This window comes from Nematostella vectensis, chromosome 9 (genome assembly GCF_932526225.1).
Source record: "Nematostella vectensis chromosome 9, jaNemVect1.1, whole genome shotgun sequence".
In the NCBI taxonomy this organism is placed as follows: domain Eukaryota; kingdom Metazoa; phylum Cnidaria; class Anthozoa; order Actiniaria; family Edwardsiidae; genus Nematostella; species Nematostella vectensis.
In genome coordinates, this window is record NC_064042.1 from 2651562 (window position 1) to 2677048 (window position 25487).

The 25487-nt window shown below is 40.8% G+C and overlaps 4 protein-coding genes and 1 long non-coding RNA gene across 8 annotated transcripts; 3 read left to right on the plus strand and 2 right to left on the minus strand.

The window, feature by feature from the left end:
• The first annotated feature begins 1032 nt into the window (after positions 1 to 1032).
• Positions 1033 to 9080, plus strand: LOC116617895 (mucin-5AC). 2 transcript variants are annotated; one of them, XM_032381049.2, is made up of 6 exons: positions 1033 to 1312; positions 3148 to 3307; positions 4000 to 4046; positions 4285 to 4367; positions 4469 to 4568; positions 4675 to 9080. In XM_032381049.2, the coding sequence occupies exons 1-6, from the start codon at positions 1087 to 1089 to the stop codon at positions 8283 to 8285; spliced, it is 4227 nt and encodes a 1408-aa protein (XP_032236940.2). In that variant the 5' UTR covers positions 1033 to 1086; the 3' UTR covers positions 8286 to 9080. The 2 variants fall into 2 exon arrangements, with proteins under 2 accessions (XP_032236940.2, XP_032236941.2); XM_032381050.2 differs by lacking the exon at positions 1033 to 1312 and having other exon boundaries at positions 3168 to 3307; positions 3720 to 4046.
• A 1960-nt stretch (positions 9081 to 11040) lies between these two features.
• LOC5511665 (vacuolar protein sorting-associated protein 26C) lies at positions 11041 to 21639 on the minus strand. 2 transcript variants are annotated; one of them, XM_048732068.1, is made up of 12 exons: positions 21518 to 21639; positions 20750 to 20943; positions 19986 to 20085; positions 19607 to 19687; positions 19436 to 19507; positions 18536 to 18616; positions 17013 to 17082; positions 16713 to 16739; positions 16603 to 16625; positions 14220 to 14322; positions 13904 to 14016; positions 11041 to 11450 (listed from the first exon to the last, which is right to left on the minus strand). In XM_048732068.1, exons 1-11 carry the CDS (start codon positions 21569 to 21571, stop codon positions 13934 to 13936), a joined length of 888 nt encoding a protein of 295 aa, XP_048588025.1. In that variant the 5' UTR covers positions 21572 to 21639; the 3' UTR covers positions 11041 to 11450; positions 13904 to 13933. The 2 variants fall into 2 exon arrangements, with proteins under 2 accessions (XP_048588025.1, XP_048588024.1); XM_048732067.1 differs by lacking the exon at positions 11041 to 11450 and having other exon boundaries at positions 13780 to 14016.
• Positions 11275 to 12534, plus strand: LOC125572149. Its single transcript, XM_048732066.1, has one exon. The coding sequence runs from the start codon at positions 11275 to 11277 to the stop codon at positions 12202 to 12204; it is 930 nt and encodes a 309-aa protein (XP_048588023.1). The 3' UTR covers positions 12205 to 12534.
• Positions 21101 to 22372, plus strand: LOC125572151. 2 transcript variants are annotated; one of them, XR_007313611.1, is made up of 2 exons: positions 21101 to 21403; positions 22093 to 22372. It is a non-coding gene; the product is annotated as an uncharacterized LOC125572151 (long non-coding RNA). The 2 variants fall into 2 exon arrangements; XR_007313610.1 differs by lacking the exon at positions 21101 to 21403 and adding an exon at positions 21531 to 21649.
• On the minus strand, positions 22206 to 24256 carry LOC5511664 (tubulin beta-4B chain). The gene is made up of 5 exons (XM_001631958.3): positions 24097 to 24256; positions 23884 to 23992; positions 23691 to 23801; positions 23101 to 23558; positions 22206 to 22887 (listed from the first exon to the last, which is right to left on the minus strand). The coding sequence occupies exons 1-5, from the start codon at positions 24151 to 24153 to the stop codon at positions 22282 to 22284; spliced, it is 1341 nt and encodes a 446-aa protein (XP_001632008.1). The 5' UTR covers positions 24154 to 24256; the 3' UTR covers positions 22206 to 22281.
• Between the last annotated feature and the right edge of the window lie 1231 nt (positions 24257 to 25487).

Genomic DNA, 25487 nt, shown 5'->3' on the forward strand with positions numbered 1-25487 from the left:
GAGAACAAAAGGCTGCAATATATTTTACCTAGTACCTAGATTACAGCGTGCTGTGCATTATGACGAAATTACCACACTACTTTACAGTCCTAACAGTAAGAAAAAGAATTCTTAGCGGGCTTCAATCTCGCTCTACTGACATTCGATCGGCAAAATTGAAATAAAGGAAGACTCAAACACAATATTACATGGTCTAAAGTTTTATTTTTCACGATAAAGCAACTGTTTCCGTAATAGCGAAGCCTTCTTTTTGTGGTGGACACGAAATAAATGATGCATAGTGTAGAATTTTGTTTTATTGACTAGAAACGCATAGGAACCATAATATAGTACTTCCAAAGGCTCGGACTACATTAGCAAAAAAACAGCTTTACTTTTGTAGCAGCTAAAAGGTGGAATGCATTGCCACTAGAAATCAAAGAAGCCAAGTCAATCACCGCCTTCTCCGCAAAACTAAGAGAATACATCACAACTCTGTGAATAAGTTTATAAATCAGCAAAGGATTGTTATTGTAAATAGTTTCGTCAAAGATTTTGCTGTAAACAGATTTGTAAATAGCTTTTATTTATTTTGTTTCTGTTGAGGGCCATGCGTACATTATCATTGTGATATTAAGTGAATCCCTCATTAAAAATGGCATCTATCTATAGGAACAAAGAAAGCCAAGAATCTGCGGCGCAGTCTTCAGGTCATCAGGCTCGGGTTTCCTGTGGATAAAAAGGCGAATAAGGGATTTTGCACTGGGCCTCACTCTTCTTCCTTGATTTTTGAACCAATCAAAACATACTCACAAACTTGGGTGGAGAGAATATGTTATTGTATCAAAAAATAGAAAAAACATATTTCTCTTACAGAGGTACAAAAATATTTCTCTCAAAGTCATATTTTTATACATTTATTGTGATGATCTATGGGCATTTTTTTTGAAGATGAATTGTTATTTCCATATGTTTTTTTTTTTTAAATAAAAGTTCTCGACGTTGATTAATGTATTGGTTCTTACTACCTTCTCAATGTTGTTCTATTTGGGGAAAGGAACAAGGTGAAAGGCATGGCGGAGGATTATCCGAACGATTCGCGAAAACATGGCTTCAATTCAAACTCCTAGCCATCAAACCCGACTAGAAATCAGTCCCAGTGATACCAATAAGTTAAGCTTTCATACAGATACCACATCTACGAGCCATGATAAACAAGCGGATCAAATTCCTATGAAAAGTTCGAGTCCTGATAACCCAGTGTTTACATCGTCCGCATCATTTTCTGTGCAAAATAAGACCTCCGTACCCTCCATCCCAACTACATCTGTAGGTAAGTTGATCGTCACAAAGGGCAAAATCATTGTGTTGCATAGAACGGGGCTAAACATTAGATCGTGTAACAGGTCTGATTTATTTACATGTAACATCTGTGGTATCAGTTGTAAATAACTTCTTGATAAAGAGTAGCCTAGCAAAAGAATAAAGCTATTGAAGCGAAGCCTTACCATATAAATTGTGTTTCTACTTGATTATTTCACAGCGTGTTTCTTATTTTTTGCAAGAATATGAGTAGTCAAACTGAGCTGTCTAGTCTAGTTATATAGCAATAGAAAGCTACTCCGAAAGCATTGCATTTTCATATTTGACATTGTCAGACCCTTAAGTAATAACTGCTTCTTATAATTTAGCCTGCTTGTTAATGTGTATTGTCAAGAAACATGTCAGTGCCTTTGAAAATAAGGGCAACACTATCTTCTGTAACAGTTATACAATCATGCACCTATCTCAAATAAGTATAACCTGCAAGGCTTTATTGGTGTCAAGTAAATAAGCATATAAGCGTAAATATAATACAAATCAAGGCTTCAAAAGCTGTACAATTTTTGTTTGTGTTCTCATGGACATTCACATCGCTTTCAGACACCAGGCATACCTGTCAACTCTCCCGCATTAGGCGGGAGTCTCAAGATTTTGGACCCCTTCTCCCACTCTCCTGCGTTGAGCACCAAATCTTCCGCTTTTTAGCAATTTTTATCGCTTCCGAAAAATTATTCTATAGAAAATTGTCATTTTGCCTATTTTCTATTAAAATATTTGAAACAATAATTTCCTTGCGTAGCACAATTTATCTAACATCCTCGTGAGATCTATGTGGATTTGTTCATGAGAGCCTTCTATACGACAAACGCCTGCAAGGTTAAACCCACCCCTCCCCCCAAAAAAATGAATATACCCTACCCCTACCCCACAAAAATTCTCAAGCCTTGAGATTTTTGGAGGTTGACAGGTATGTACCAGGATACAGCCTGTGTTACCCATGAACCACTGCGGGTTACGACAATATATTCTTGGCTGCAACCTGATTTAAAATAGGTGTATTACCAGATATTGTATATACCTGCCCTGCTTTGTTCTGTATAATTTGAAATATTTCATGTATTTTAGGAGCAGATACAAGGGGGCTTTGATTGAGTGAATATCTATCTCTTTTATTAGTAAAAAAATGTAAAAGTTGTGTCTCTTTGTTTTGTAGATAATAATAAACAAACATAACACTTATATTCAGACCTCTTTATCCACCCATATTTGTAGAATTCTGTATCGGCTCTGATTGAGACCATTGGAACAGGCCCGTAGCCAGGATTTGGAGCGGGGTGGTTCGTTAGGCAAGCAAATGGTGGTTCGTCCATTTGAGCCGACCAAATTTCTATTACATATTACATTAGGCAATCAATACTTCAAATAAATTCATTCTTGTATTTAAAATTTTATTAATACGATGCCTTTTAACATATAGCGATAATAATAAAGATAATTATTTTTTAAATATTTTTATAGTAATTTTAAAGACATATTGATGTGCACGGTATATCCAGCCAATGTTTTTTTTGTTAACTCTGAGCGGACCTTCAAGCTGGGTGGAGGGGGTTCGTCCGAACCCCCCCTGACTACGGGCCTTTGAAACTATACAGAGTAACTAAAATATCATTTTTACATTTATTAACACCTTGACATTATATAGGATAAGATTCTCTGTATATAATATATCCGGAAAATTAGCTCCTTTTATGGCTTTGACAACCTTGTAATTTGATGTTAGATAAGAAAATGCTTACACATGTGAATTCATAATGATAAACTCATGAGTTGTATTTCCCTTTTCAGCGGTTGTACCACCTGCTGTGGTTGCGTCCATCATAGAACAGGGATTCCCTGCTCTGGCCAAAACCACAAAACCGATTCCTGCAAGTGTATTTTCCTATCGGTTTGCCTCCCCAACAAACAACAAAACTCCATATTACATTTCATCTGATATTGTGCTAAGGTAGGGTTATGAACTTCACAGTATGTTACATCTATACATTGGTAGTATAATCTGAGACAAATATGATTCTTTTTTTATTTATTTCTTGTTACATAAAGTAGTTTTGTAATATGCATTTCATTTTGTGTGTAATGTGGTTTTGAAGTCGGGAAATTAAGGTCCATGTTGAGTATTGTCATACCTGTCATATAATTCAAATGAGAATGTGAACACACAATCCATCATTATGTATAGAAACACTCAAACAGAAACAAAACACAAATTCAATACATCTTACTTGCTCAATTTTATTTGTGAAGTATAAAATACTACAATGAACTTATGATTTTCATCACAAAAACAAAACATTATTGTCACAGAAGCTTGATCAGTGGATGCTAAAGTTGTACTAATCCAAATACTGTGCTTTTAGTGGGGGAATAGCACAGCAGACACGGAGAAGAATTGCTAAGGTTGTACTAATCCAAATACTGTGCTTTTAGTGGGGGAATAGCACAGCAGACACGGAGAAGAATTGCTAAAGTTGTACTAATCCAAATACTGTGCTTTTAGTGGGGGAATAGCACAGCAGACACGGAGAAGAATTGCTAAAGTTGTACTAATCCAAATACTGTGCTTTTAGTGGGGGAATAGCACAGCAGACACGGAGAAGAATTGCTAAAGTTGTACTAATCCAAATACTGTGCTTTTAGTGGGGGAATAGCACAGCAGACACGGAGAAGAATTGTTCACAATGAAGGTACAGTCTTTGTTTAATGTTTTACCTATTAGATGTCTGGTTTCTATGTGATTGCCTACCCAGTGTTGATTATATATTGGATTGGCTTAACTGTTGAAAGAGAGGCGTAAATCGTAGAAAATTCGCTCACTTAAGTGAAAATTAGTATTAGTATAAGTCCTGGTTTAATCATAGGAATAATGAATCTTGTGATAGTCTTGCTATTTGATTCCTTATGGCTGCTGTGTTGTGCTAACAGTTGAAAGAAGAAGGAAGGACAAGATCAATAACTGGATCACAAAGCTGGCAGAGGTTGTTCCTGATTGTGCTAGAGGAAAACAGGTAAACATAAATATAAATAATTATATCTTATTAAGTGATCCCTTGCTTGGATTGCATTACACTTATACTGCTTTCTTATTTTCTTAATGTTTTTTTTGTAGAGCAAAAACATTGTGCTAGAGAAGTCTGTGGAGTACCTGAAAGATGTGAATAAAAAGCTTGCTCAGTTTGACCAAATTCAGCAAAACAGAGATCAGCTAGGTAGGTGGGATATCATGGGAAGGCTGGAATATTTCTAATTGATAGCTCCGTGAAAATGTCTGTCTGTCTATCTATTCACATGTCTCTAACTGTTTTCATTTGACAGCTACTGATAACCAAGTAATGAAGGATCAGTTAAAGACACTTCAACAACAGAACAACGAACTGTGCCAGTTGTTACAAGCACATGAGATAAAAATCCCAGATAACCTGAACCTCCTTTCCCAACCATTCCAGCCACATACCAATAATGATGAAAAACAAACATCAGAAAGCATTGTAATACATTCTGGAGCTTCAGCTTCAGTTTCAGTGCCAACAGAGAACACCAACGTTACTTGGTCATTAGCCAGCCGTGTTTCCGTCACAACTGCTCCACACTCATCTGTGTTGACAGGTGAACAAGATGATTCTAAGGAGACAATTGGATCTGCACTCCAACAGACTGATAATCAAAATGTTACTATAACAACAAGTAACAATGAGTCACCTATTGTCATGCCAACAAGTACAGCTCAGAACCAAACCCAGGAAGAGAATACTTCATTCATTGGACCGGCATCTGTAATGGATCAGCAACAAGGTGTTTCCTTAGAAGGCAGTCGCCCTGTTAACATGATTACTTGTTTGCCTGTTGTTGGGGATTCTATATCTGGGAATAGTCAGGCAGTGGTTGCGGGGGCACCAGGCAGTCTGAATCAAACGCAGTCCATGTTCTCGCTGCACACTGTTTCATCTATCATGCAGTCTCCTAACCTAGGGATGCAGGTGTCTTTGGTGCCAAACACCTCAGTCTCAAATAATTCTGTTGTTCCAGTCAATCTCACTCTTCCAGCGATACAAACAACTGTTAGTCCTGTATTACCACAAGGCTTAATCAATGTCGCTGCTCCAGGCTCAACAGCAGTCATCCCTAGTGCAAAAGTTAATCAAACAAGCTTGGTCAAGTCTGTGGCAACTCCAACTTCTTCGGGAAGCAACCAGTTTGTGTCTGCAACTGTTATTAATGCAGGTCTTGTTTCAAGGGTACCAGGAAACAATGTAGTACCATTATCGTCAATTCCTGCACGTACACAAGGGGCTGCAACTACTAATGTGCCATGCGGGGGTGTGCTTCCGTCCGGAATTGTGTCTGGCCCACTGCAAAACCCGGGTCCTACAGTCATGACAAAATTAGTGCAAGATAGAAACTATGTGCTGACCAGTCGTCCTCAACAAACCACTATGACTATCAACACAAATCAGTTATCTGGTTTACTTGGTAACCCTGTTGGTCCTTTATCAGGTAATCCTGGCATTACTACGCTCGGTCCCACACAAGGGCACAGAATTGTTGCGGTGAATATTCCTCAACTTCAAGGGACCAACAATTCTGGAAAGAGTACTTCTGTGGCACCAACAATAGTTGCACTCACCAATCCTGGGATACAGACAGGGAGTACTGGTAACAAAAGTTTCGCTGTTAATGTTCAAACACAAGGCACCATGAACACCAATTCACTGCCTGTAATAAACAAAAGTTTCGCTGTCAACGTTCCCGGCCAAACACAGGCAAACATCAATTCGCTGACTGCACTGAACATGGGCTTTGCTGTCAATGTACCTGTTCAAACACCAGGAGTTGTTAATACCAATCCACTTACTGGAATAAATAAAAGTTTTGCTGTCAATATTCCTGTCCAAACACAAGGCAGCATTGCTACCAATTTACTAACTGGAATAAACAGGAGCTTTGCTGTGAAAATACCTGTACAAGCACCGCTCCTGTTGACAAGCCCCACCACAGTACAAGGTCTTGTGACTGTAAATATTCCAACCAATCATAACGTAGGTACAGTACAACAAAAGACGACACCGAGTGTCATACCAATTAACACTCAGACGTCTGGAAACCAGATCTCTATTCTCCCTGGAAACTACTCAAGCACGACTGCAACGGTTGGACTCACGCCTTCGCCACATACTGCATTTGTCATCGTGAGGAGTACACAGCCTTCACAAATTCAGCCGCAGAGTTCTCCTAGCAGTAGTGCAAGTGCATCCTCTCAGGCAAGCCAGCCTATTTTGGTCCAGGGTAACACTGGAACGCGGTTAACCACATCTGTGCAGCAGAATGCCTCATATATAAGCCAAAACGTTGTATTTCCGTTGCAAAAAGGTGTTAATGGCATCCCAAATGTTCTAGGTAATACATTCACGACCGCTCAGCCAACTGCTTTGACGAGAGTAAGTTTGACACCCATTGTAAATGTTGCTGGAGGAAATGTTTCAACGCGTAAACCGAGAACGAAGCCAGGAAAACGCAGCCAAGCATCGGATAGCGGAACATTGGAACCGCTTGCTAAAATTACAAAGGCTTCCTCCACAAAACGGAATACTGGCAAGAGAAAACCTGATACCAAAAAGAACAACCGGTCTAAACCAAGAGAGAAGGCAGCAACGCCTGTAGCTACAATGGCACAACCAACATGTGCGCCGAATGACGGAGTGTCTACGAGACCGAGGCATGCCCAGCTATCGTCAAACAACAACTCAAGCCAGCAGGACGACGTGCTTAGTAACTTTAACATCAGTAATCTCATACCATGTATTACCTCACAATCATCTGCCCCGACACAAAAACAGGTCGCTACACATTTGAACTCGGTGGCCACTCATCCTGCGAGCAAAAGCTCGACCGCCTCCAACAGAAGTCTTGGACCAGTGACCACCACGCGCCTGTCACATAGTATTGAGTCGCTGACTGGAAAGCAAGGATTACAGCAGGCGCAGATAAGGGAGGCTATGAATCACCAACAATCCAATGCGTCCAATGTGTTGAGTTTTTCCGCAGAGTCCCTGTTTACCACAGGCGATGATTTCCTTCACAACATCCCACCCATCAGCACCTCTTTATCGAATCAAAGTCTGAATAACTCGTTCAGCATCCCGAGTTTTCAGGACACCGTCGATACTTCGTCTCATCAGGGGACCTCCAACTTCTCAGCTGAAGCTCTGATTGGCTCAGATTTAATGCTGTCAAGCGAAAGTTCAGCCAATCAGAGTTCGTGTAGTCAATCCAATCAGAGCAGTAAGCCAGCTCGAACTCAGATGTTTTCGGATTTTTCAGCGGAATCTTTGATCAATTCGACCGACTTAGGATCTGGGCTATCTTACGCTATTGATAACTTGATGGCTCGATCAGACTCTGGCTACAACACGAGCGCGATGGTCACAGTCAACCCGAACTTGATACACAACGTGCCGACAAATAATTCCCAAGAGGGGGTGGGAGCGCTGCGTGGACTTCAGGGAGCAACCGCTGACACGTCAGACCAGAGGAATCCCGCAAACATGGAGTGTTCTTCGTCGTATTTGGGAATGACTACTCAGTCTTCCTACACAGCATTCTCCTTCAACCAAAAACAACAGAAGGAACCCTATGCGTATAAACCGAACGGCTCTGTTGTTTACAGTGGACGGTCGAGCTCCTCCTCAACCTCCCCCACGTATCTCAAGCACTCAGTAGACAGTATTACCTCGTCATTCTATGGCGCCATGTCCTCGGCCCCTGCAGGACTGGTGGGGACACCCCACAACAACGCTGCCCCCGTGGCACCCTACACGGGACTGTACAGTGACCAGTTAAACGGCCAGCAACCTAATGGGAATAATATTTTCATTGCTAATGGACACAATAGGAGCTTCCATGGCTCAACTATGGGTAGTTATGCCTAGCAATGAGAAGGCGTCGTTTAACTGTGTAAAGCAGATCCCCTTGTTAATAGCGACAGCATCTCTGCACTTTTATTAAAGTAATTTTTTTAACTCCTGTTTGAGTCAAATGACTCTGTTTTAAAGTTTCATAATTTATCTGGTTGGTCCAGACTGTCGCTATGTCTCGATCGGACGTATGAGCTTTATAATATACACGAGAGGTGTAGGAGTGATAGAACGTTGACTGTTTGTAAGGAAGCGGAGATTACAACCATGATAAAGAAAAATTGTTGGCAAAAACAAACAAACAGCTAACTTGAACAAATTGATAAAAATTTACAAAAATATCGTTTTGCTTGATAACGCACACTTAGTTAAGCAGGAAGAGCATATCTTGCGCTCAACCAGCCGACCTTGTTTTATTAGATTTTCCCAAAAAAACAAATACATATTTGTATCATCAGAACAGGTTGCAAGCGCAAGAAAACGAGTAGCGTTCTGTTGTGCTCGCGTTTCGATGGTTCATCATGTCCATTTCCGGTGCCTACCTGGAACTTAAGCTAACTAACTAAGCATCGACTTGTTTATGAATGGAATTGCTTTGGTTTTTTTAAGATAACATTAGAAAATTAGTATTTATTATTAGATAGCATGAAGGGGGTATTTTATTGTTTAAAAAAATATGTTTAAATGTATAGTAATTGGTTCAGCACTTTTACTGCTCTAGTTCTTTGTACAATACAAATTAAAAATATCTAATGTAAAAGAATCCATATATTATGTTCTTCTTTTAAGGATAAAAATCCCTGTATTGTGGAGGTGTATCCGTCTGTATATGCTGGAAAAATCCCATGTGTTTCTCCATAAATCTTTCTTTGCCCATTTGTTGTTTAAATGTTTGGACTTTGTTCTGTTGAAAATATTCAGTCCGTATCCAGGATAGAGAGATTGCAGAGTGTGATGATTCAAATGTGCCTTTAGCGCTCGAGGCTCTCTAAAGCATTTACCAAATTGTGGACATTCATAAGGCTTCTCTCGGTATGTGTTTTCAAGTGTATGTTCAAAGTTCCAGCACTTCTTGCAGAGCCGTATCAGGCCACTTAAGATAGGGGGGGGGGGGGGAGCACAATACAAAAACATCAAGAAAATATTGGGGTGGGGGTCTCAGCAAAGCCCCTGCTTGTCATTTCCTTATAATTTTTGAAAAAATTGGCGGGGAGCTCACCAACGCCCCTGCTTGTCATTTCCTTATAATTTTTGAAAATATTGGGGGGAGGCACATGTCCCCAGTGCCCCACCCCCTGCTACGGCCCTGTCTTGCATTCGCGACACTCAGATGACCTGTTGGTAGTGCCTAAAAGGATGTTGTTTTAGCTGTACAGCCAAGCAAAGCATTTTTCTTAGTAAGGAGGCTTTACGTTGCATGCATTTTAAGTTTTGCAGTATTAACAAAGGATTTACCACACAGTTGGCACTCAAATGGTTTTTCGCTTGTATGTACAATAGAATGCTCGAGAAGCCATTGCAACACTCGTGACACTTCAACGGCTTGTTATCGAAATGTCTTATTCTGTTTCTCTAACAATTCACCTTGACCAAAGCGCCTTCCACATTCCGAACACTCGAATGGCTTTCCAATGTTATTCATTTTAGAATAAATCTCTACAAAAATAGATTTCTCGATGAATCTTCCGCACTCTTGGCACTTAAATGGCTTGTCTTCTTCGATATTGATAGCACACCCAATTCTCCATCGCAAGTTTGAGCCTCAGTTCAATCACTTTCTGATCGGGTTGAGCCGGAACTTTCGGGAAACTGATCTTGTTTTTGCTGCTTTTCTCTCGCGTCTCTTCGAGAAACTTGCTATTCGTTCTCCGCCATCTTATTAAACAGCGAGAAAGAAGTTCTTGAAAAACTGTAATAAATCAAACTCACTTGTTCACTTGATAGGGTTCATTTTTATCATTTACCACAGGTAGCCCATGCTCATAAACGCTCTGACAACCAGCAGAATCCTGTGCGAGCTGCGTAATATTGTGTGTGATTTTTATTTATCTATTTTTTTTCCCAAGAAAGAAAACACAAGAATTTATTTAACAAATGCTAGTAATTTTAGGACAGTATGTACTTCAAGTCGTTTTGTGGCAAGAGATCATGGTCTCTTGTTTGTGGCCAAACCTTATTCTTTGACACTTATTACTTTTTACGATTGATTTTAAGAATCGCCGAAATTTGCGGATGTGCATTCTATAGCATTCATTTAAACGTGAAACTGGAAGGAACCGAAAATTGTACTTTATTCGTAAATGATTCGAACGTATAAAAAGTTGGTCATTTTCTATTAACCCGATCGTTTTCCATATCATACCATCAGCAAATCATCATTTCATGGGTGTGTGTGCACATCTAGTCTACAACTAGCCCCCAGGCATAGACAAATACATCTCACGAGCAAAACACCTCACGAGAGAGCCGCAGACATATTAGTTGCATAAATTAAATCTTGAGTAAAAAATAAAAACCCGCGCGCGTTCTTGGCCCACAGGGGGCCCACGCTCTACGCACTTGGTCCACAGGGTGGCCACGCTCTACGCCCTTGGTCCAAGATGTTTATTTACACAAGAAAGTGAAAGATTTAACTATTGAGTTACGCCCTGGAAGTTTCGAGTAGATAGTAGGTAGTAGCGTTCAAGGTCCAGCAAGCTCGAAACCAAAATGACCTTTTTAAATTCACCTATATGGGTAAGGGCAGGGGAAAAAAATCACAAGATGACACTTGAACAAGATAATTTTACTCAATTACTTAAAAACATATTTTGACAATCATAAGTTTGTATTTCTACTTCTTTAAATTTAATCACCTATGCATGCAGCGACGCATCAAGTGCTTTTGCTGCCAGGGAAATGAATAAGCCTTTAACCGGGAAATATTAGCTTTTTAGGAGGAAGGATTGCATTATATTTCTGAAAGGGACAAGAGTCGGAGGCTTGCGTGAGAACTTGGTTAATAATGGCGTATAATTTGGTCAGCTTTGATGACATTCTTCACGTCACCCACTCAGATGATGAAGATCCTCATTCAAAGACAGCTCAAGGCAGCGGCAAAGAGGACCTGAATTCCGTGGATTCGGATGGCGACTATGATGAATCGTCGGATTTTGTACCCGTGGAGGAGATCATCAAATACTATGCAAAAAAGAAAAGTAATTCCAGTGCTACCTCAGATGGGCTGCGATTTCAGGAAGAGAAAGACGAGCTCTATGAAGATTGGAAAATTCAAAAGGCGGAAAACTATTATGACAATCCAGAAGAATGTATCGAGGATTACGAAAATATCAAACAGGACTATACATTAGATAAAAACAATAAGTGCACGCCGGGAATTTCCTTAGCCAAGTCAAAATCCCTGGAGTCAAATCGCCCAGATAGTCATGGAATAAGCAAAGAAGAGAAATCTAAGTCGCTTGATTCCCAAACACGGGATCTATCGAGGGGGTTCATGAACTTATCGGAGCAGGGGTGGTTTTGGGGCGCAATGCGTTACGAAGACGCCGAGCAGGTTCTCGCGGGACGACCCGATGGAAGCTTCCTCGTGCGGGACAGTACGAACTCGTTCGACCTTTTGGTGGTCAGCGTGCGTTCGCAGTCTACCACGATCCACGTCCGAGTCATGTATACAAACGGGTGCTTCCATTTGAGCCACGGAGACCAGGGCTACGAGTCAGTCGTGGAGTTGATAGAAAGTGTGATGGAGGTGTCGAGGCATGGGGTGTACCGCCATACGGCGTTTGGAGGGAGAAAGCCTGTTCGTCTACTGACACCTATGTTAACGGACCAAGTGCGACATCCGCCGATAAGAGATCGCAGTGGAGAAGTGGTCGGCAGGAGGCTTTATGCGGATGATGATGAAGGGATCTGGGCAGACCCACGGAATCTCTGACCTTAATCAATCAGCACTCTTATACGGGGGGGTAGGAAAATGCATAAGAGGGTTGTATGCGGATGGTGATGAGGATATCTAATGGACAGATCCACGGAATCTCTGATATAAATCAGTCAGCACTCTTGTGGAGGGAGGGGGGTAGGAAAATGCAGTAGAGGGTTGTATGCGGATGGTGATGAGGAGATCTGATGGACAGATCCACGGAATCTCTGATATAAATCAGTCAGCACTCTTGTGGAGGGAGGGGGGTAGGAAAATGCAGTAGAGGGTTGTATGCGGATGGTGATGAGGAGATCTGATGGACAGATCCACGGAATCTCTGATATAAATAAGTCAGCACTCTTGTGGAGGGAGGGGGGTAGGAAAATGCAGTAGAGGGTTGTATGCGGATGGTGATGAGGAGATCTGATGGACAGATCCACGGAATCTCTGATATAAATCAGTCAGCACTCTCGTGGAGGGAGGGGGGGTAGGAAAATGCAGTAGAGGGTTGTATGCGGATGGTGATGAGGAGATCTGATGGACAGATCCACGGAATCTCTGATATAAATCAGTCAGCACTCTCGTGGAGGGAGGGGGGGGGGTAGGAAAATGCAGTAGAGGGTTGTATGCGGATGGTGATGAGGAGATCTGATGGACAGATCCACGGAATCTCTGATATAAATCAGTCAGCACTCTCGTGGAGGGAGGGGGGGTAGGAAAATGCAGTAGAGGGTTGTATGCGGATGGTGATGAGGAGATCTGATGGACAGATCCACGGAATCTCTGATATAAATCAGTCAGCACTCTTGTGGAGGGAGGGGGGTAGGAAAATGCAGTAGAGGGTTGTATGCGGATGGTGATGAGGAGATCTGATGGACAGATCCACGGAATCTCTGATATAAATCAGTCAGCACTCTTGTGGAGGGAGGGGGGTAGGAAAATGCAGTAGAGGGTTGTATGCGGATGGTGATGAGGAGATCTGATGGACAGATCCACGGAATCTCTGATATAAATCAGTCAGCACTCTTGTGGAGGGAGGGGGGTAGGAAAATGCAGTAGAGGGTTGTATGCGGATGGTGATGAGGATATCTAATGGACAGATCCACGGAATCTCTGATATAAATCAGTCAGCACTCTCGTGGAGGGAGGGGGGGTAGGAAAATGCAGTAGAGGGTTGTATGCGGATGGTGATGAGGATATCTAATGGACAGATCCACGGAATCTCTGATATAAATCAGTCAGCACTCTCGTGGAGGGAGGGGGGTAGGAAAATGCAGTGGTGGTGGTGGTGGCGGTGATAGGGAAGCGCAGTGGAGTGTTGGTCGGGGGGCGGGTGTATGCGGATAATGATAATGTGAATATGGGGGAGGTATGCGTATGATGAGGATCTATGGAGTATCTGATATAAACTAATCAACACGGGGGGGGGGGGGGGGAGTGGAGGGAAGGAGCACAGTAGAGGAGTTGGAATTCAACTGAGGTAATTCTTGTGAGGGGAAGGATGAGGGGGGTGGGATACAGCCAGTGTTTGCAGATAAGAAGAAAAGGAAAGTAGGGGTTAAAAGGAAAAAATACTTTCAGAAGTTTAAAAAAGTTTGAAAAGGGTATTATTTCTAATATATATAAAATTTGTTTCATTTATGACATTTACAGAGTTTCAGTAATCAAGATATAGCACTTGTTGCCAATAACTCATCTACCAGTAAAATGTTACCATTATACAGTTCCATCAACTCCTGTTGATCTAATAACGTACAATCTTGATTGGGAAGTTTTCAGTGATCAGGTTGTCATCGCTGAGAACTATGACAATGTTGACTTCAAATTCTAAAGAAATTAATACAAATTACCAAGTAAGTGCCAGACCAAGTCCACTTAGGGAACACTCTTGTAAGTTGACAAATCTACTTACAGGAGCATTGAATCCAAACTTTGACTGATTTTAGATATTTAGGGAGGGGTGGATCCCACCCCCCACCCCCAAAAAAGGAAAAAGTTGACTGTGTTACCACCTCCACATCATAACTCACCAACTTTAAAGTTCGGCGTGGCCAGTGTTGGACAAGTAAAGAGACGAGGAAAAATCATGTAGAGTGGTATAATTAGACCCCGGCAGACGTCACCCTCTGCAATCTGTTCGGAAAGAGAAATGTTATTATGAACACACTCATACTAAGAAACACAGTTAATTGTTTGGAGTTGGGGGGGTACAGATTAGCATGTGAATTTTAGATAAGACTCTTGCAAAGAAGGGGGGTCCAACCCTAATCAGCGTTGATTCTAGGGTCTATTATTGTAAGGTCTATTAGGCCTGCTAACCCTATTCAGCCTGGGGGGGGAGGGGGGCTGTTTATGCCCCCCTCCGGGAAAATTGCTATAACTTCTGAACCATAGCAGCTACCATGCTTACCATGGCAACCGTTTGTTCACACAAGTTCCCCAAAACTAAAAAGTAGTTAGTGAATGTTTCCTATTTTGGTCCTGTTTATCAGTCAAGGTTAGTAAGTTGTTTATGATGGCTTTTTAAAATAACAATGACAAGAAAACAAATCAACTTTCGTGCGAATATCGATTAGTTTATCAATAAATTTCAAAAAATCGGGAAAACAAGAAACACTCGCGCGCTGCCAAATCAAAAATGTAAATGAGTGAAAAGATAAGAGACAGACAACATTCCAAATAGACCTATAGGAGTAAAAAGATAGAAATATGTTGTTTTTAGTAGCACTTCAGATGTAAAAAAAAGAATGGTCATCAGAGCACTGTTCATTGTTGATTTTGACTCTGTATCACGCCTGATTTAGTAATTGAACGACTTTTCGGACTATTTTCTTCCTATTTGCACCTTTTGGAAGCAACAGGTTTTATTATAGGTGATGTTGATCCAAACAATAACAAAGAAAGCTCAGATGTCAGTCTTCACGGCATGAATGGACTGTTCAGTTCAAAAACTCCACGGTATGTAGAGAACAAACTTCTGAAAAAAAGTTAAAAGGCCAATCGCTTTGTGCTCCTTTATGGTTTGATGGAAATCTTGCATTTACAAATAACATGTAGTACTTATCTTGAAGAGCCTTTGTGGGTCTCTACACCCCTTGTTATTTATCTATTTGTTTGTTTGTCCAGCGGCGTAGCCAGGATTTTTAACAGGAGGGGGCCCAAAAGGTCCTTTCAAGACATTTTCTCCTGTATTTTAGATAATGTCTCATGCATTTACTGTATTTTTGGCTGCTAAACGGGGGGGCCCAGGGCCACCCCCTGGCTACGCCCCTATTGTCCGATATAAATAAACTTTGTATTTTTTGGCTATAGGTGGCACTCACCTGCTTGTCATAAGTTATTGTTTTTCTTCTCAAAATTTTCCTTTTAAATCTCTTCAGGATAATAAAACCCCAACTCATTCCAAGTGCTCGTCCTCTCACATTATCAACTTTAAGACCTGTTTGTTCCTTGTTTTTTTTTTTATGGCTTTGGTTTTTTGGTCGATTTTGTTTGAGCAAAATTCGTGCAACCGAACAAAACAACACAAAAAAGCTCGCAAAATTTCCCGCTCTGAATACAAAAAAAGGCCACCCACCAACCAACCATTTCTGTCTCTTCTGGGTGGTAGAATTTGCTACTGAAATGTTCGCTTTAGCTCATTTTGCAGTTTGAAGGTGGAAAAAAATGCAAAAAAACATAAGACATTTTGAACATATTTTCGAAGACAATATGGAATTCCGTGATGCCCTCATAGCAGGCAATATGGGAATGTCACGACTATCAATTAGCCAATCGCATCTCGTGTACCATCGTAGCCATATAATAATATGCATCTATTATTACTAGGAGCAGTAATACATGCATGCAAATACTTTTTTTCTGTAATAATTCCAGATTTTTTTTTCATAAGAATCCAAGATGGCGGATCCAAGATGGTGGCCCAAGATGGCGGAAATTCTTACAAAAAAATTGATTATAAACGTTTTTATTACCTTCAATGTAAAGCTGTAAAAACGTTGATTCTGATATATCCGAACGATGCAAAATGATTTAAACCTGATATCTGATAATTTAGACAAAATTTGAAAGAATAGCTAAAAATCGTATTTATGACGTCACTGTGACGTCATAATTGATTCGGCCACACCCAAAATAGGGCGTGGTGATTCTTAGCATGCTGGTGATCATTGTCTGTAAGTTTGATGGTTATAGCCTAAGCGGTTCAAGTAATACAGAGGAAGGGCCTTTTAGCCCCCCCCCCCCCCCCCCCCCGTCACAGACAGCTAAAAAAATCCCAGTCTGATAGGGTTAATATGGACCAAACAGGGCCGTAGTTGCTATAGGGGCCAGGGAAGAGAAGAGGAGGGGATAATGACCAGAAGGGTCATATCTCTGCCCTGCCGAAACAAACTGAGGTAGCCATACACTTACTTGGATATTCTGTATTTCTGTTGCTGTAAGACAGATGAATGTAAGCTACATGTGTAAGAATTTTATTAAGGCAAATAAAACTCTGCTAATTAAGTTTAATGAGTACAAACCATCTTTGGAGTACCCTTCAGCACAGCCTAAAAATGAAAAAAAAAGGGGGGAAATGTTTGTACAAATAATATTTTTGATAGAATACAGGTGTAGCAAGCATTTTCATTGGCTTTGACAGAAAGTTCAGAAAACAAACATTATAAATGGGACAAGCTGGAGAAACAAGGGGAAAAAGGTTGGAAACATAATTTATGGAAAATCATACTACACAGGTCATTAATGCGAAGTGAGTACTTTAAACAAACTTTTAAAATATGTTGAAAATTATTGCCTTATCTTCTTAACTCATTTATACTTACCACACGTCTCTACTCGCACCAGCTGTAGCTCTATGGATCTAATGGGTGTGTCTGACTCAATCACAGTTAACTGAAAGATAGCAAATAAAACCTGACCTTGTATCATAACAAACTGAGCTAATGTGGATTGACTCAAAACCATAATGAATAGTTTTTGTGATTATACATTAAATTCTAATTTCCATCTAAAAAAATAAGTACTAACAGTTGCCCTGTAGATATCCTATGTTTACAGACATGGACATCCCAAAGTCTAAACTGAGGAATTGGGATAATCTATTAGAAACCCCTCTACCTAGTAGGTTAGGCCCATTTCTATATTTCTATATCAGCAAATTTTGGGTAAAAGGCTTGAGAATCAGCAGTCTGCTCTAAATATTGCATGGGTTATGGATGTTAACACATTGACCCCTCAACCGGCCTGTACCGGCTTTGAGAAGTACCCACAACCCAAAAAATTCATAAATGCAAAATAAACACAACAAAAATGAAGATACTCAGGCATCAGTCTAAGGGATAAATGTTCTTGAAGATATGCATCCAACCAAGGTGTTGGCAACTACTCTTAAGCCAAATAATAGCAAAGGTTCTTTAACAAATTTCAAAACAAACAAGGAAAGAAAAACAGAATCACTCCTCTCAATAAAACGCTCAAAATACCACACAAGGGAGAGAGATCAGCAAACACAGCTCAAGACACAAATAGATACCTTTATTCTGATCCTCCAGGTTCATTTCCATGGCCTCAAAACACTCCTTGAAGGCTTGTAAAACCACGAAAGATGCCTTTACGGATTGCAAAGCATTCTGGGAGATCCAGGGGGGGGATAACACGAGGGGAGGGCCGGTCAACACTCCTCTCCCCAAAGTCAGATGGTTTTTTATGCGTCTTTTCATCCCGAAGCCAAACAAATCAATTCCAGCTCATACAGACCCAGAATAGCAGTGTAAACAATTTTGGAATCAATTTGGTTTCAGAAAAGACAGCATTTAGGAGAGCTTGGGTGATTCATTAGAAAATTATTTTCTCATCCAGGCAAAGCCAAACAAGAAAAAATCATCATGAATCCACCTTTGCTTGCAAATATCCATAAGCAAAGCACTTAATTATGCCCCAATAGACTTCATGATGTCCTGAGACACTCTCCTAATATGCTCATAGCTGTATTTTTGATGAAAAATACAAGCAACCATCAACTTGTGCTAGCTTCAGCACAACGACGAGGGATTAAAAGTGGGGACCGCAAAGCACTGTTGGAAAGCTTGGATACTGCTGACTAGGTGCAGCTGTGTTTGACTTTGACGGGCTGTATAAAACTCGGAATAGGGGGGGAGGTATCTGTTTTCAGTCTGTTTTTTGTAAATTCAGCTCAAAAATAGCCAGGAGTCAATGGGTTAAGAGAAAATTGAGCAGATTATGAAAGCATGCAGGATCACAGATCCATAAAAAAATTTTCTTCGAGTTGTGTTGAACTGAACAGATCAGCAGACGTGAGGACCAATATTCCCCACAGTATCATTACCTCTCCTGTAATAGGCTTCAGAATGCTGCATACAGCAGTGTCCAGTTGGCCTTTTACAAGGAACTTTGGAACTTTGGGTTTCTGTGGAGGAAGATAAGATTTTTTTATGGACAATTGGGGTACAAACAAAATGTAGAGGAGTGAGGATAGCTTAGTGAGGAGTGTTAGATCATGGTACTGTGAATTTGTAACCAAATTCTGACATAAGAGAAACCCTGTACTGTGTTTCCAGTGCAATCACAGGGGGTGCTCAGTGTGTTCACCCCCCCCCCCCCTCCATTGGCCACCCATAAACAGGATCATTTCTCATTGAAGGATCATGAAATACTGCCCTTCTCCATACGATACCTATGATTATAAAACAACTGATTGGTCATGTGTTATTAGAGGATGCCCCACCCCCCCCCCCCCCCCCCAAGTGCCAGCATGCACATGCTCTCCCTTAAATCTAGATCGCTTTTCGTGCATTCTTTTTTGTTCATGACCCGCTGCGACGTCATCTGTGCATCTATTGGAGGACAGAAGCACACAAAAAAGAGATCTTTTTGTTGACTGCGCACCCCCCCTCTCCCTTCAGCCAATCCTGAGTATGCACCTGTACTTTTCTAGGGTGAGCACTTATTGCTAGTGAGCAACAACAGATCAGTTCTAATTTGACTAAATTTGACTACTAGTTTGCAAAACATTAAAATTAGACATTACACAGAGTTACAAGGTATTTTCAAATATTTCATTTGAAGCTTAAGATATTGCTAATTCTGTATCATCACCAACTCTTCTCAATACTTAAGCCAAAGAAAACTTGCTCAAGTCATTAGTTTATTCAAACAGAATCACTAAAGCAAAAAATTAGAATATTCTCTGAAAAATAATCCAGAGGAAAAGAGGCAATATACTTACATCTTTTATGTTTTCTAGCGATTCAGGAGTTATAGTAAATAAGACGGGTTTATTATCAGGTTTTCCTTGGCTCTGTAATGAAACAATATCACTGTTATCATGTTTACAAACAGCTACTGCTACCACACAAAAAGCATGTAATTTAATCATGATATCATCAACTGCACATACTTTATTTTCCACAATAAACTCTGCTTGACACTGAAGATCCTTGTTCAGTAATGATCTTTTCATTTCACATCTCAAGTAATACTGTATAGAATATAATTACATTGTTATGCAAATCAAGATTTTTTGAAATGGGGGTATAATTCATCTTGATCTGGAAACCTTCTAAAAACCTTGAATCAGCACAAGGTTGAAAATTATGTTGTACACCTCTGTAAAACAGAGTAACACATTTACTCTGTTTTATAGAGGCATTCAACATTCTTTTTCAACTTTGTGTTGATTCAAAGCTTGTCTACACCACACCTAAGCAGACCATCTAGTTTTTCTACAGCTGGTCTGCATGCAGTCTTTCTAGTTATACCACTTGTACAAACCTTACCTGAATATTCACAAACACCCCATGGTATGTCTCATATAAAGGCCTTGTTCCTTTAGGCTTGAGGGGGATCTCAAATGGAATTTCAGTCTTGCCATTAGGTGTGAACATTACAGTCAAGGTCAGACCATTGAAACCAAACATTTGCAGAAATAAAGTATATAATTAAAAAGTACAATCAAGGTAAGCAAGATGGAGGGGCTGGTAGTGCTAAAGCCCTACCATTTTTTGGCTTGGGTTGATTTTTTTAGGGCTCCAGATATATACTTGTTTGTATTGGCCAAATCTTTAGCCCTTCCACTTTGACATTGTGTCCATGGTCCCCAGACTCGTCCTACCTAAATTATTGACCTCATGACCCACTCTCCTTATTTAACAGCACTGGACCTGGTTTATGGTGAACATGTAAAACTTATTGAGATTTCTTTGAGATTATGGGTTAGAGTACCACATAAACCATGTACAAGAAAAATAGAGGTAGGAGAGGGGCAACAAGAAAAACAGGAAGAATTGCCTTGAAGTTTGCTCTATTAAAACTGCTACTAAACTGCTATTAAAGGGTCGATCAGTTTATGAAAACTATACCAAATCTTCAAGCCCTTAATTGACTGCTACTATGGATATGGCCGGTTCCCATGGATCTCTTGATCCCATGGAACCCATCCTGGATTACCACAGATATCTTTTGCATTGATATTTTTTAAGTAGACCTCTTCTTCCCCTCTTCTTCCTAATTAAAGCTAACTCTAATTATTGGTAAAGGATATAGTTTTCCAGGTTTGAGTATATCAACAGTATAATTGACAAGTTGTATTGGTTTGAGTGAGTTGTAGAATGCTTCCAACACACCTACACTTTTAGCACTCAGTTGAAGGTTGACAGATCCCTCCATGAAAAGGGTCATGCCATTATGAGACAGTTCTCCTTTACTCTGAACCACAATTACACCTTTTACGAGATCCTGCAAACAGAAAAGACAAAACAGAAATAAGGAAAGGCTTGATGCAAACAAGGCCTATATCATTGGGATAAATTTGTACAACATTTGCATGATATTGCCTGGTGTTGGAAAAGAATAAGTGAAAGCAAGTTGGCAAGCTTGCATTCAAAATATGAACATGCATATCAGCAAAACTGGAAGAAGGTTTTCCCAAGCCATTGCAAAACAAATGCAAGCTGTGTTACAAAATTGGTTTGGTTTTATCAGACTTAATGCAAATTTTGGACAGAACATTAATGGGGGGTTAAAGGGTTGCAAGGTTACAAAGGATATCAACTACAAGGAATGACTAAGGCTTCAACTCCAGGCTAATTCCTCTATCTGTGGCATTAATCTTTTGATTACATATTAGGAAAGAATATGGCAACTATAGAGATGAGTAATCAAAAAAAGAATGGGACTTCCGGAACAAATAACACCGGTAAGTCGCAAAATTCTAACGCCCTACATGCACCAATGCATACCCCTAAGAGGGGAATATAAGGTTGTTGTGCTGATAAAGCAAGGTGCTCTACACATAATATGGTCATCTTACCCCATCTTGGAATATTTTGTTCACGCGTTTCAGTCGAATATCTAAGCTCGCCATCTTGGATGTGAGCACTTCAGCAGTTTGGCAGCGGTATTCGAGGGGGCTAGGTACTTCAAATACTTCATCGATCTGCGAGTAGGTACTTCACATATGATACGCGAAGTGTACCGAAACTCTTTCATTCACTATTTAGGACTACTTCATAATTTGTTGTAGTTTCTAAGACTACTGCACACCTGTCTCATATCTTCAGTACCCTCGTAGCACATCAAAAAGCGTCGCGTGTGTAGGCATAGGTGTCAACTTACCCACATTAGGCGGGTGTCACAAGATTTTGGATCTCATCACCAGCCTAATTTTGGGGAGAATGTTCAAACATTCTCTGTATTTACCAGCATTGGATCTTGTTTTTTTTCACATATTTACTGTATTTCACCTGATTTATGTCTAAGTTGGGTTGATAGCTATGGTATACATAGAGGGAAAAAGAGGAGGGGGGGGGGGAGGGGGTATTAATTTTTTGCAACACCAGACTTCAGCTAGTCTCTCTTACAGCCATTTTGGATTTTTCATGCTAGGCAGCACTTGACAAGTCCTGGATGGCTGCAAAAGAGACCAGACGTCAGCTAGATGGAGCCAGGGGATGTATGGAAGGAAGCCCGGAAGAACTTGACACATAAATAAGAAATTATTTATTTAGTTAAACTTTATTATTGTTGTGCTCTTCAACAGTTACAATCAGCAGAAAGCTGGGTGGGAGGGACATCTTATGCAGCCTCGCCTTCTTCCTCTTCCTCATCAAACTCTCCCTCTTCCTCTGCGGTAGCATCCTGGTATTGCTGGTACTCAGACACCAAGTCATTCATGTTGGACTCAGCCTCAGTGAACTCCATCTCATCCATACCCTCACCAGTGTACCAATGCAAGAAAGCCTTGCGCCTGAACATAGCGGTAAACTGCTCGCTGATGCGCTTGAACAGCTCCTGGATGGCAGTGCTGTTGCCAATGAAGGTAGCAGACATTTTGAGACCACGTGGTGGGATGTCACAAACAGCGGTCTTCACATTGTTGGGGATCCATTCAACAAAGTATGAGCTGTTCTTGTTCTGCACGTTCAGCATCTGCTCATCAACTTCCTTCATCGACATGCGGCCACGGAACATGGCAGCAACAGTGAGGTAGCGGCCGTGGCGTGGGTCACAAGCAGCCATCATGTTCTTGGCATCAAACATCTGTTGGGTGAGCTCAGGGACGGTCAGGGCTCTGTACTGCTGGGAGCCACGGCTGGTGAGGGGAGCGAAGCCAGGCATGAAGAAGTGGAGACGAGGGAAGGGTACCATGTTGACTGCCAGTTTCCTCAGGTCAGCATTCAGCTATAGAAAACACAAAATATATCGAAATTTAGATTTCATATTCTAATACGACACAACTCACACAAAAAACGGTTTTAATCCTATTTCATGTCTGGGAATTTAAATACTAGCCTATTCACACCTGCTACATTACAGACAAAGAAAATTTAGGGCCTTGCCCATCAAACACAATTTTACGTGAGACGCTAAAATAATGAATTTCGTATACTTTACCTGTCCAGGGAATCGCAGGCATGTTGTGACACCGCTCATGGTAGCCGACACGAGATGGTTGAGATCGCCGTAAGTGGGTGTAGTGAGTTTGAGAGTACGGAAGCAAATATCATACAGAGCTTCGTTGTCGATGCAGTAGGTCTCGTCGGTGTTTTCGACCAGCTGATGGACTGACAGTGTAGCGTTGTACGGTTCAACAACGGTGTCAGATACTTTCGGAGACGGGACAACACTGAAAGTATTCATGATTCTGTCGGGATATTCTTCACGGATCTTTGAAATGAGCAGGGTCCCCATGCCCGAGCCAGTCCCTCCACCAAGGGAGTGGGTGAGCTGAAATCCTTGCAAACAATCGCAGCTTTCGGCCTCTTTTCGGACGACATCGAGGACAGAATCGACTAATTCTGCGCCTTCGGTGTAGTGACCCTTTGCCCAATTGTTTCCGGCACCACTTTGCCCTAAAAAAGATATTAAAATAAATCAGAACAGAACAACACTCTGTTTATTTTTTACAAAAGGTGGCATGACTGAATGAATAAAATTCAAAGTGAAACGCGTATTAATTATGGATGGCATTGTACAGTACGTACCGAAAACGAAGTTATCGGGTCTGAATATCTGTCCAAATGGTCCTGATCGAACGGAATCCATAGTCCCTGGTTCCAAATCGACTAAGATAGCCCTGGGGACATATTTGCCGCCTAAAAGCGAGAAAAGACAAGTTGAGTGCAAAGTCCAGCAAATTTGTCAGTCGGGTTTGAATTTTGAAATACAAAAACTTACCGGTTGCCTCGTTGTAGTAAACGTTGATTCTCTCCAACTGGAGGTCGGAGTCTCCGTGGTAGGTACCGGTGGGATCAATGCCATGTTCGTCGGAGATAACCTCCCAAAACTGGAGAAATAATAGCAGCAAAATCAATTTCGAGAAACAAGCGCGACGGCAAACCGCTCTTTTGAATAAACGCACAGTTGACAATACGCTTTAATTCTATCTACCTTGGCTCCGATCTGATTTCCACACTGTCCGGCTTGGCAATGCACGATTTCTCTCATTTTTAAGATATAAATTTAACTCCCTTGAACAATGAACTCCGGTTGGCTCTGCGTATTTCCGTAGACTGAATTTCTTGCCACCGGTTTGTTGTAATAAACGGACTCGTTGCCAACGTCATAATTTGCAATTGTTATTTGAAATCCAGCGCTCTGATTGGGCTGACAGGTGTCAATCACTTTAAGTCCCGCCTATTTTCTGGTCTTATTGGGGTAGGGCCTATTGACAGCAATGACGAGGCCTCTCAAGGGACTTTTGGAATGATACTTTGAGGGTACCAATGTACAATCTTCGCTCTCATAAAGTATACTACGTTTTCTTACATGAAGTATCAATCTTGAAGGAGGTTCTTTTGTTTATCTTCATTTATTCATATATTTATATGAATCGTTGTCATGAAGGATTAGTCTATTCAAAGTCAGATTGGCTTAGTATCTAGGTTATTTATTTGTAAAGGCGCTTATTATAAAGAAGAGTAGATTTTTCTGACAGTGCCATGTGTATTTCTTGATTGAGTCTGTTTTGTTTACGGGAAGTCGTCACTAAGAAAATCCGCTGACCGGTTATAGTGGTAGTGAGAAACATCACTCTGTTCAAAACAAACAACAGGGGACCCAGGCTAATGGCTATCCAAGGACTGGTTTTTTAGAATACGACCCCAATTCGCGTAACAAAAATACCACAAACCACCACTAGGGAACAATATCCGTAGATTTAATACAATTTTTTTTTAAATATGATGTGTAAAATCACGCAGCATAATCAGTCCATGGTTAGCCGTTAGCCAGCCCCCCTGAAGCTTCCTGTGACCAGACGAGATACGCATAGATACGCAAAGATGGAAACAAAATACACCCTGAGATTTCGCCAAATTTTAAGAACATTTTTTAGTAGTTATAAAAAAAGTGTAGGCAGCGATCTGTCATAACCATAATGTCCTATTGTCAGTGCCGTATCTATAAACCTTTCGAAGGCTAACTTTTTAAATAAATAGAAGACCGACTACTTCTATACGGTATCCAGACTTTTCTTTCATATACTTCGTCTAAAGCAAAACCAGTTCTTCCATAACCAAAGCCTTTTTTTCGTCCATCACAAAACTTTTCCAGGGTTTTGTACCACCAGCGTGTTATAATTCTCAGATATAGGGATTCTTTTATCGTGGGGTGTGTTTGATGCGAGAGTTTAATAATAGCGAGCGAAAACGCCATAAATTAGTTGCCGCAGACAAATTGCATCACGTTCCTTTATCAAGATAAAGCGAAGCACAACGCTCGTCTAGGTTCCCCGGGTTGCTTTCGGCTGAAATTCATGGAATGCTTTAGTAAACCAAGAG

What these genes read in the sequence shown, in the direction of transcription:
- LOC125572149 (XM_048732066.1), top strand. Translation starts at nt 11,275, where the DNA reads ATGGCGTATAATTTGGTCAGCTTTGATGACATTCTTCACGTCACCCAC.
- LOC5511665 (XM_048732068.1), bottom strand. Translation starts at nt 21,571, where the DNA reads ATGGCGAGCTTAGATATTCGACTGAAACGCGTGAACAAAATATTCCAA. An exon ending in TGAAGCCTATTACAGGAGAG is followed by an intron (nt 17,083 to 18,535) that starts GTAATGATACTG and finishes GCTATCTTTCAG; the next exon opens with TTAACTGTGATTGAGTCAGA. An exon ending in CACGCCGAACTTTAAAGTTG is followed by an intron (nt 14,017 to 14,219) that starts GTGAGTTATGAT and finishes TAATTTCTTTAG; the next exon opens with AATTTGAAGTCAACATTGTC.
- LOC116617895 (XM_032381049.2), top strand. Translation starts at nt 1,087, where the DNA reads ATGGCTTCAATTCAAACTCCTAGCCATCAAACCCGACTAGAAATCAGT. An exon ending in ATTGTGCTAGAGGAAAACAG is followed by an intron (nt 4,368 to 4,468) that starts GTAAACATAAAT and finishes TTTTTTTTGTAG; the next exon opens with AGCAAAAACATTGTGCTAGA. An exon ending in GCAAAACAGAGATCAGCTAG is followed by an intron (nt 4,569 to 4,674) that starts GTAGGTGGGATA and finishes TTCATTTGACAG; the next exon opens with CTACTGATAACCAAGTAATG.
- LOC5511664 (XM_001631958.3), bottom strand. Translation starts at nt 24,153, where the DNA reads ATGAGAGAAATCGTGCATTGCCAAGCCGGACAGTGTGGAAATCAGATC. An exon ending in TTACTACAACGAGGCAACCG is followed by an intron (nt 23,802 to 23,883) that starts GTAAGTTTTTGT and finishes TCTCGCTTTTAG; the next exon opens with GCGGCAAATATGTCCCCAGG. An exon ending in GCCTGCGATTCCCTGGACAG is followed by an intron (nt 22,888 to 23,100) that starts GTAAAGTATACG and finishes TGTTTTCTATAG; the next exon opens with CTGAATGCTGACCTGAGGAA.